At 40.0% G+C, this 10,788-nt stretch overlaps 1 protein-coding gene across 16 annotated transcripts in view; it reads right to left on the minus strand.

Moving 5' to 3' along the window:
* Nucleotides 1-1,937: 1,937 nt before the first annotated feature.
* Nucleotides 1,938-10,788, minus strand: part of TUNAR (TCL1 upstream neural differentiation-associated RNA) — a 175,543-nt gene continuing 166,692 nt past the window's right edge. For 15 of the 16 annotated variants that reach the window (XR_010472797.1, XR_010472792.1, XR_010472793.1 and 12 more), the window contains one exon: nucleotides 1,938-10,388. Coding sequence is in view for 1 of the 16 variants with exons in the window: in XM_065063569.1 (XP_064919641.1) it covers nucleotides 10,203-10,388 (186 nt within the window). In the remaining 15 variants the exon portion in view is untranslated. The remainder of the gene's footprint in view (nucleotides 10,389-10,788) is intronic. The other variant, XR_010472802.1, reaches the window with a different exon arrangement.

Here is a 10,788-nt window from a genome sequence, read left to right on the forward strand (position 1 = left end):
TAGCCACACTTCAGTACATCCTCCTGCAAACACAGCATGGGCTGATGGAGAAACAACCTGCATGCTTATTGATTTCTTTATTTAGTTTCCAGGCAGTGAAATTACAGCACAAGGATCATTGTTTTTGGATCCTTTGCTATGTTCTGCAAAGGGATAATCAGTTATAAGGGATTTTTGAGCTCATTTGGTAACTGCAGAGATGTCTGTCTCTGAAACAGAATTATTAGCTGCATACCTGATTTTCAAAGTCAGAAAAATTGTGGTATTTTAATAACATGGCATTTTGATTTTCTTCAGGTTTTGTGGCATCAAAACAACCCTACTTTTGCCATTGATTATGCTGGGACCTTCTGTTTTCATTACAAGCAACAATATTTAAATCAATTTAATGACTAACCTCTTCTATTCTGATTCCTCTTTTCATATCTCATTATGTGTCTGAGAGGAGGGGAGTATTCTAGCATTTACACCAAGGATTTGTGAGCACTCCTGGCACTGTGGATGAAACACACTAATATAAAATTCTTATAATACCATGTCATTAAAGTGCTCACAAGTCAAATAAGACTCATATAAGTGACTCTTAAAAGCTGAGTTGGAATTACAAATTATCCCTAAATTATCTGAGAACCCAAAGCCAGACAGAAACAAATTTCTCAGCTGGATTCCCAGACCTTCACCCCATGGTCCTTCCACCCACCCTGCCACACAGAGGTGACAGGAGTCTGGGGAACACAGGGATGCAGAAACCTGTTCCCTTTTCAAACTCTGCCAAGGAGAGAAACAGCATGTGTAGGAAAACATACCTACAGGAAAATATAAAGAGTGGGGGACTGCAGCATCACTCAGCATCCTTAGAGAGACAGGCACAGTCCTTTTCAGGAAGACACCATTTCCACTTGATTCAGAGCAGTGGTGGCTGCTGGGGATAAGGGTGACACCAGATGCTGCCAAGGGCCCTTAAAAGCTCCTTAGAGCCACTTCTCAAAAAAGAGGGGAGGGACATTCAGGGGCACCTTAGCACTCTCTGGATTTTTTTCTGTTTTATATTAGGCATTGGGGTTTCTTTGCTTCTTTAGTGTAGCATTTAAAAACCACTGACAAAGAAAGATGTCACACGCTTTCCGTCTGAAATCATAACCTGCACAGCATGAAATGTGGACCTCTGGTACCAATGGCTGACAGATAAGCTCCACAGAAGTATGAGGCGGCCACTGATCACGGCAGGACTTTGATGTTGAACAGAAACCTTTTGAAGACCAGAGACACCCCAGCTGTGGTCCCCCAATGTCCTGGCCTTTGCCATCGTCACTCTCACCACAGCAAAGCCAGCAGAGCACATAACTCGATTAGGATGGGAAAAATGTGCACACTCCCCCCGCTCCCCTGAGATCACGAGGAACAATGAGGCCAAGAGCCAGGCACGGGAAGGAGGCAGCTGGCTGAATTTCGTACCTCTGAAGAATTGTCACAGGGTTGTCAACAACAAGCAGGCATCTCACCACCTCTCGCTTTCCACCTCAGTTTAGTGCTCCTGAGCTCGTGGGAGAAGCAGTCTGACGCACAAGAGTTATGCAGTGAGGGGTGGTCTCAGCTTACAAAATATTTATGAGTGGAAGAAAAAAAAAAATTACATTCCGGGCTGAATACTCTGCAAATTTTATAAGCTGAGTCTCTGCCTCCTGCAGCCAGTGCTCCCTCTTGCTGAGCAGTTTTGTTTGTTGGTGGGACGGCATCCCCAGGGAGGGTGGCAGGGCTGGGGGCTCCAGCTGCCTGGACACAGGCTCTGGTTTGGGCTCCATATGCAGGAGATAGCCACGTCGTGGGGGAAACCATGGTGCTGAGGTAAAAGCACAAGAGTTGCAGGGTTTGCTGCTGGTGCCGAGAGGTACTGTCTATCTTTGTGAAAGTAAGTGGAGAAATGCGAAAACAGAAGTGAAGAAATGAAAGAATGTCAGGAATCTTTATTTGATACCTTCTACCCTTCTACCACATACACAAGGACTACTGACAATTGAGAGAATGAGTCCAAACAGTGTAATCCAAGTAGTTTTCAGTGAGAAGGTGATAACTCAACAAAAAGTTTGCATTTTTTTTCCTCCACAGAATTTCATTTCCAATGAAAATTTATGCAGGAAAAAATGTGGGCAAAGTATTATAGCTTTTTGGAACCTTTAGTTTTTATTTTAATCTGAAACAACTTTTCAGTTTTAAATTATTCTTCTATTAAGAAAAAGAAAACATCCAAAACAAAATATGTTTAAAACAAATAAAAACAAATTTCAACAAACAATTGTTTCTGAATCCCATTCTGTGACAATCTCCAAATTACTGAAGGTTTTGCTTCAGCTCAGGTCAAAAACTATTTCAAAAAATAGTAAATATTCAATAGGTAGAAAAAGCACTTTCTCAGCATCTCTGATGATGAGAGGTCATCACAGAGGGAGGAAAGCCCCAAGTTTGGGTGTTTTAACACCCAAACAGAACAGTAAAGGTTCTGTGTTGAGTCATGCTAGTGTTTGGCTACTGCCTTGGTAATAGCTGTGGTGCTATTTTATGTCTTTGCACCAGTGGAACCATGCACATTAGTAATGGTGATATTTCAAATTCTGGAAAGTTAATTGCTGACTATGGTTGCCTTTCATCAAATATAAAGGGCACTGGGCACTTGGTCTGTCAGGGTGCACCGAGGGCTGCTGCACCATGGGGGAAGGTCAGCCAGGAGCTGAGCACCATCTACGGTCATCAGATTTTTTGGCTTGCTCTGTAAATTGCAAAGATGGTGCAATGCACCGCTTCAAGGAGTTTGACAGCTAAACTCCTTTTTCTAAAATTGGAAGAACATAATCTTGTAGGATTGTCATACTCAGCACAGTATTAGGGTCACTTGGGGCCGGCCATGTGAAGAGGCTCAAGAAATAAGACCCCCTGTTTTGTGTAAAAGGCCATATATTTTCTACCTAAACTTGTAGTGAGGTGTGCAAAATTGTATGTTGCTCTAAGGATGTGGTTATATTTCTCTTCCTGACCTTTAAAACAGGAGATCAGTATGTATGACAAAGAGGCTCACAAAACCTAAAAAGTGACAAAGGATGCAAAATCCATTTGCTAGTGTTTGCACAGCTCAGTGAAAACTATACATAAATATTATCACACAATCAAATAGAAATATGATAAAGCCACTAATGAGTTAGTGAGTTGGCTGGTGCTGATTCATATAAAGGAAAATGTGAAATATTCAGCACTGAGATTTTTTTCAAAGCAGTTTATGGAAATGCCTAGTTTCTGGTGGAAGATGTAGATTGAATATTCCATTGTCTTGGTTCTTTCATTGGTTATGTAAGACAGGCTTTAGCATCGTTCTCATCAACGATATAGACTCAAACAGATCAACTGAAAATAAGGTAAATGAGGCAAAGAGAAATAGCTCATTTGACAGGAAATGTAGTATTTTTCCCTGTCTGATTACTTGCCTTGTTTCTATAGCTGAATTATCAGCTAATGCCCCAAACCTGTAAATACCTGTTCATATGCGTATTGACTGTAAAGGAATTTAGTACCTCAGTCTGAGTTATGTACATGCATAGTCTCAGCAGGGTGAGCATCTAAATTATGTCCTGGTGTGTATTATGCAATGTCAGCAGCAGCAGTGTAAGAATGATAGTTTTATGGTCTCAATTTTGAGTCTGAATCTACTAAAAATACATATGTCTGACATTGTCTTCTTTTAGCTAACGCAAACACTTCATATTCTTCTCTGTTTGCTGACATTTGTTTGAAAATGCACAGCTCTAAATGCTGAATCGTTGTCCCACAGAATTCCTTTAGGCTCCAGAAATAATGGTATCAAATTGTTATAAAAATACTGCTGACAATGTGCACTGAATGCAAAGAAAACCACTGACTATCTTTTCTTGCCCACAATATCAAATTAACAAAACATCTACAACACTGTCTTCATCCTTTCCTTATGGATCCAATACCAACAATTTCGCATTAGCCATCATTATTACAGAAATAAGAACAGCACCTGCAAAACTAAAATTGAATGGATTAGTAACAGGAAAAAAAGGCAGCACATTAAAATTTGAAAACATATATAGTAAATTTTAATTCATATCTTAAATTGACAAAGCCAGAATTATTTATAAATCTTTTCTCATTAAGTTTGCTGCACAAACATTTTATTACATTTACCCACCACCAATATCAATCCACCATAATACCGTTGCTCCTCAAGAAGGTAAGTAAGTAGTGTGGAAAGCTTACTCTGCATGAATCCTGCCATGGTGGTTCCCATCTGGTGTCCCAAGGTCATGCTGGTCCATTGACACTGCTGTCAGAGACTGACAATATCTGAGGCTCTTTTTATTGTGAGAGCTTCATGGTATCAAGACCAGATTAAGATATCTGGGCCTTTAATCTATTCCTGGAGACCTGGCTCCAGAAGACATTTGAGTATAACAAAGTCTAAGCATCATAAAACAAGTCCGCCTGAGTCTAACTGGTGACTGAGCCTGCAGAGAACTCAGAGACCACATAATAAACTTGCATTTCCCAGGCTGTGTAGGACGATAGTAGGAAAAAGAGACTCTGCCAGCACTCCAGGCAAATGACCTAATTTTTGTCACCAAACAATGGATACTCCTGCTGCTATCTCTTGTGGGAGGGACTTTGTTTCTTATCCTAGGAGATTAGGGAAGTCCAAAGCTGTTTCCCTCACCCACATGGAAGGAAGCTCTGCTGCTCTCAAGGAGTAAGCCAGGGTGGTGCATGGATCATCTTAAACTGAACTTGTACTGGTTGCAGAAGAAGGTACCTCAGTGCTGTGAGCAAAGCTAAGTAGCTTTTATGGCGGGATATCCTTTCACTATACAGAGCTTGACTTGGGATCCAGGTTTTGGTACAAAATCCTTCTGCAGGGGCCAGTTACAGCCCAAATCTACACCCTTTGCAATCATGGACACTCTGCAAGTGAGAGGCTACACGTGGAGGACTGTGTGCCACATACATGACAACAGGCATATTTCAGGATGAGCAGGCACCTTTCTAGGCAACAGCTGGATTATGTAAAGTTGTATCATTGGGAACAGTTGGGTGCTTTCAACCCTACAAATTGCCTTTCACGGAGTCCCCTGGTGAAATGAAAACAAGCAAACATAATACTTAAGACAAGGAGGGTCTTATTGGATACCAGATGGTTCATGTGTAGATAAATATGTATGGATGCATCTGGGATTTCAGCCTGGCATGGAGGTTTCCATGGTGAACAGGTTTTGTTTCTCATGGATCGGTGGTGGAGAAGGAAAGCTATACTGATTTTGTAAGAATCTTTGGGAAGAGCCTCCAAAATGCACAGTCAGGCACAGAAGCAGTGCCGGTTCTGCAGGGTGTCTGCAGGGAATCTGCTGGAAATAAGGGTGAACAGCTTTTTTGTGTTTTGTTTTGGTTTGTTTTTTGTTTTTTTAAGACTGCATAATGTACTATTCCTTATATTTGTTAATTTTTGTAGACCTCTGCATTCTGCTCCAAAGAAGAAAAAGCCTCTCAGTAAACAAGAAGTGATTACATATATGTGCAGTGTGTTCCTGGGCTGCCAGAAGTACTCTTGGGAAGAGAGCCAGAGCCACTTGGAGGCCTGGTTGGTGTTTTCTTTGGAAGGTTGCTGCTGGAAATTGCTGCTGAAACATTTTCAATGAGGTTCTTTCTTTCAGTTAGACATATTTCTTTCAGAAACTTTCCAAGGAACAATATTTTTTTTTCTTCCTCCAAAACACTGGCTAGCCAGAAACAAAGTACTCCAGCCAAGCTTCAAACTATTTAATTAGCAAATTCTGCAGTGCTGCCTCCGTGGGGGTTTAACTTCTGATCCCTGTTCCCCTCTCTGGGCCAAGTTCTCTGCTTATACCACAATGCACTCTCAAACGCCAATTCTCACTCAGAAACTATGAGACCTCCTGACATGGACGGATTAAAAGGAAATGTAAGACACTTGGACTTAAGCAATGCTTCTTACTAAAGTTTCATTATGAAGTAACTGAAGCTTTTTAATCTGATGTCTACTGAATCAAAATTTTACCTGTGGTCCAGGGGAGGGATGGGTCTGGGAATTCAACCAGTAAAGCATGCCCTAGTTATCAGACAATAATGCGAAGATGATTACTGACTATCCTTAAAATAATAAAACTCTGCCCCATAGAAGACATTTATGTCACAGTAAATCAAACCAGCAGCTTCCAGAGTCTTCCAGAGGCTCCCAAGCTGTGTATGCATAAAAACCGTCCTAAGGTGCGAAGAGCTGCGCACTGCTGCAGAGATACAGGCAGAAGGAGCAAAAGACTGCCCTGTTGGCTGGTGCATAAGAAGATACATTCCTGTATGAAAACAGGACTCCTGAAATTATGAATTTTCAGTGGCAGTTTTAGGAACCAGAGATGATGGAGGTGGTCTTTCTTCTTTCTCTTCACTTTGTTGTGTGCATAATGTGACTTAAATAGTTATATCTTCTTCTTTCTTAAAGTATTCTGTACCCACCAGACAACACACCAGGCACTAGTGGGGAGAATGTCACCTTCCCGTCACCTCAGGAAAAATTTTTCATTCCAATAACACAAACAGTCAAACTACGTAGGATTTAAAAATGAAATGGTATTCTTAGCTGACAGAAGCAAAAGGTGATGTTTTCATATCTTATTAAGATATTGGATATTAATTTCCTTCTACTCAAATGCAAACATGAAAGTTCCTGTCACTAATGGACTAATATTTTATTTTTAAAAATGTACTTTGGAAACTATCTCCGTTACCCACAAGTCAAGCCAAAAATGAGACTATTGGCTTTTTCCTTGCCAAAGCAGATTTACCATTCAGCATCTGAAATAAGAAGTTTTATTCAACTATTTATACTGTAGTTACTGACTATAAGGTATCTATGATATATATGTTACCTAGTTGAATATTACTTATAGGTGCATGCTGAAAATGGCTCATATAAAAAGCACAAGGGTAATTTAGGTAATTTGGCTCCAGCCGGTATTGAGGCCTGCGTGTGGCTGCCTGGGTAGGTATACTTCAGATCTTTGTATGAAGCATTTTCCTCCCACAGTCATTCTTGCAAACATACTTTTCTCATATCATGAATATCAAATAAAAGGTAAAGGAATTGCCCTCGAAAGAAACTATTCATTTTTAGTTAAATGAATACTTAATGAATCTACTTAAGAGGTACTTGCCCCAGGATATTTCTAGAACTATCTGTGAACAGAAACCTGTAAAACTAAAATATTAAGTGTTAAACTTTTAATGGAATGGGATAAAGCTTTCTTCCTATTTCAGGGTGCAATAAAAACCCTGTGGCAAAGCGTGGAGCACACGGCTGCTGACGGTGCAGGGCGGTAGACGCCTGTACACGCTGCCTACGCTAACAAAGTACAGCACACCCACAGCTGGAAACTCTTCCGCTAATGGGTCTGTTTGGAAAGGCAGAGTGAACACAGAGTCCTTGGGCTTTGTGACCCACCAGTTCAGCTTAAACACGTTTGGGTATTTCCAGTGCCTGTCTTGGTGAAGATGCTGGCCCATGTCTGAAGGAACGCAACTGTGATGAGCAGCAAAAGTTTCTACGTTACTTTGGGGGAGGGTGGGGTGGTGAGGGGTGTTCTATGTTGTTTTACAATGCAGAGCTTTAATTTACAACAGTAATAGAAGTACTTAATTACGTAATAGAAGTACTTAATTACATTTCATTCATTAAGCATCTTCATGCTCAGAAGAAGGTGACAAGTATGGTCACTTGATGCAGACAGAGGTAAGGAAACATCAAGCATGAGAGCTCATCTCTTGCCTTGGACACTGCTCTTTCCCATGCTTCTCCTCTAGAAGATGAGTATAAGCCACCCACAGAGTGATTCAGTGTTTGCTGGAAAAGGAGGCAGAAAAGTTCAAGAGAAACACCTGCAGAGAGGATCCCACCAGCGGCAGTGGCAGGCTGGGGATTGCCAGGTGCCTGCAGCATGTGCAGGTGTGCTTTGGGACATGAGCACCAGGGCCATTGCCACATACCCTGATCAGCAGTAGTTTAACCAGAAGGAAAATGTAAAGTGGAGGCAAATATATTTTAGCCATTTTTTTTCATTCAGGATGATCAAAAAGCAGAGTTTGCTAATTCCGTAGAATTACCAATAAATAACTATAAGTTAAAAACCAACCTCAGCTTAATCGGCTCCATGGAACTGTGCCACTAATGTTTCTCACCCTCTCCAAATCTGCAGCTCTCCCAGTATCAAGGAGGCACAAATGTTTCCTCAACTACCCCGGCATGTTCATCACCTTCTTTCTGTGCCATTCTCTGCTTGCTCAAATCTCTGCTCATTTTCTCACCTCTCTCACCCTGTCCTGTTTTCAGTAACATGAGATTATGTTTGCTCTTTTTTCCTTCAGTCTTCGTCTTGGATTTCATTTTAATTCATTTACTGACCTTTTCCCTTCTCCTAATGGTTTTCTTTTTGAATGTGCAACACCACAAGAGACCCGTGTTTATGAGAGGTGCCCCTCAGGGTTTTCCAGGCTTGCTCTTATTTCCTACAATGAAGTTCTGTATTTTTGAGACCAGTCCTAGTCCCTGGAAATCAGTGAAAAGCTGATTACTGATTCCAGAGGGACAGGACTGATCACTGAAATCAATGAGTCTTCGATCAAACTTTTTACAGCTCAAGCTGCTTCAATAGCAATCCCCCTTGTGCATGTGAAGATGCAATCCAAACCACAGTCAGTAAACAATTAATTGACCTATTTTTTAAGAGACTATGTCGGAGTTAATGGGCAATGTACTTAGGCAGCTTGAGGCAGAATTGAGGTCTCATATTTTTAATGCTTCATATATTTATAGGTATTGAACTCTGAAGAAAAATTGTAATCACCATCATTGTACATTCCTGCCAAAAACACAAGTCAGAGAATATCACTGCACCAACCTCAGTTAAAGCACATCAGAGAAGTGTAAAGGGTTAATCATCCTCACATTTAAAATATACTCTGTATTTACAATCTGGATTTCACTTAAGCCCCTCACTACAAGCTCTGTAAACTTCTCTTTTCAACTGCATAAACCTCTGCTCACTTCTCTCAATATAAGTACTTCGAGAGCGTGACCAGACTTTGAAAGCCACAAATTCTGTGAATTTCGTAATATTTTGTGAGACACTTCAACATTTCTCCCATTTGCCTTTTTTTTTTAAACTATAAATAGAGCCTTCTTTCTGCAACCAGTCTCCAAAGGTCACCTTACAATGTTTTGCTATTTCCCGTATTAAGCAGCAATGTTTTTCAGCTGACATTCCAACTTCAAGTCATGCATATGAGCATGATATGAGCTTGCTTCAGACTACAGTGAGAGGGCTGCAAACAAGACTGCTATATAATTGCTGAGAAAAATAACATCCATTGTCAAAAAGGACACTTCATCAAACAAAATTTAGCTGCATGAATACGAGTGTCTTCAAATATTTGGTTCATGCTAAAAATATAGCACATTTATTAAAAATATATATTTATAAACATTGGTATGAACAGACACAGATGTTAAGCAAATGAGAAAGGAAAAATAACCATGTAATGTATTTCTCCCAACATTTTATCAGGTTTAGGCAGACCTTGCTCAATGGAATTGTTTTTTCATGATTGCACCATATGTTCATTCTAAATAAAAAGCTTGTCAGATTCAATGTAAGTAAAAGCAAAAACCATGAGAAAAATATCGTTTGCTCTAACAGACACGTGATCTGTGCTATGAAGCTATCTTGGAGTTCAATCTCTGCGAGTATACAGTATACATTTCTAATTATATATAGTGTACAGTTTCTTTCTGGTTTTGTTTTTGTTTTGTTTCCTTTGAATTGTGTTAAAACAACATATCCTTGGTGGATTTCTTCAAAGCTACAACTTACATAATTGCAGTCATTTTCCCCCAAACCGAAAACCAAACTGAAAGGAAGAGGGCAGGACAGAAGAGTTGAGCTTGTTACTGTGTGAAGAAGTCTTGTTAAATTAGTTGTGCTTCAGCCTTCGCTGCCTGCAGGCAGTGCTTTTATGATGTGTTAATATAATACAGAGTCAATTCTGATTAAACAACTTGTCAATAGTTAGCAATGTTTGTCGTCACTCTTAATGGCTGTTTTATCTGGTCTATTTGCATGCCTCCTAGTTTACAACGTTGTGTAAATATACACAAAAATGATCACAATGAGGTTTAGAATTGTCCCAATAATTCCAAGCATCGCCAAGATGGTTTCTTCTTTGCTTTCCTTTTCTTGACTGCCTTTATCTTCTTCATTTCCACTAGTGATTACCATCTTGGTGGCCAGTTTCTTTATCGTCCCCTTCAGGATAACCTAGATTTAGGCAGAAAAACATCAAAATGGGATGTTAGTTTGAGTTTCCAAGCTCATATTAAGAGTGGACCCAACTGCAGAACTTTTGCCCCATAATGTGTTATATTAAGGATTCACTTTAAAAGGATTAATATTTTTACTAGCTAGTTATTACATGCTTAATTAAAATGATAGTTCAGCTAACGTGTAGATTACTTATAACCCTCAATAACACTCTCTAATTTTGTGTCAGCAATTATTCATAACGCATATAACACATCAGCAATGTCATTATAAACTTGATTAGAAATGTACCATCGAGGTGACTCCTACTGGAATCAGTGGGGACTTTATCTGTGTTGGGACTTCAGGAGACCATCTTGTCAAGTTGCAGAGACACTAGTTTTATACGTCAGTGCCA

Source organism: Columba livia, chromosome 5, assembly GCF_036013475.1.
Source record: "Columba livia isolate bColLiv1 breed racing homer chromosome 5, bColLiv1.pat.W.v2, whole genome shotgun sequence".
Taxonomy (NCBI): Eukaryota; Metazoa; Chordata; class Aves; order Columbiformes; family Columbidae; genus Columba; species Columba livia.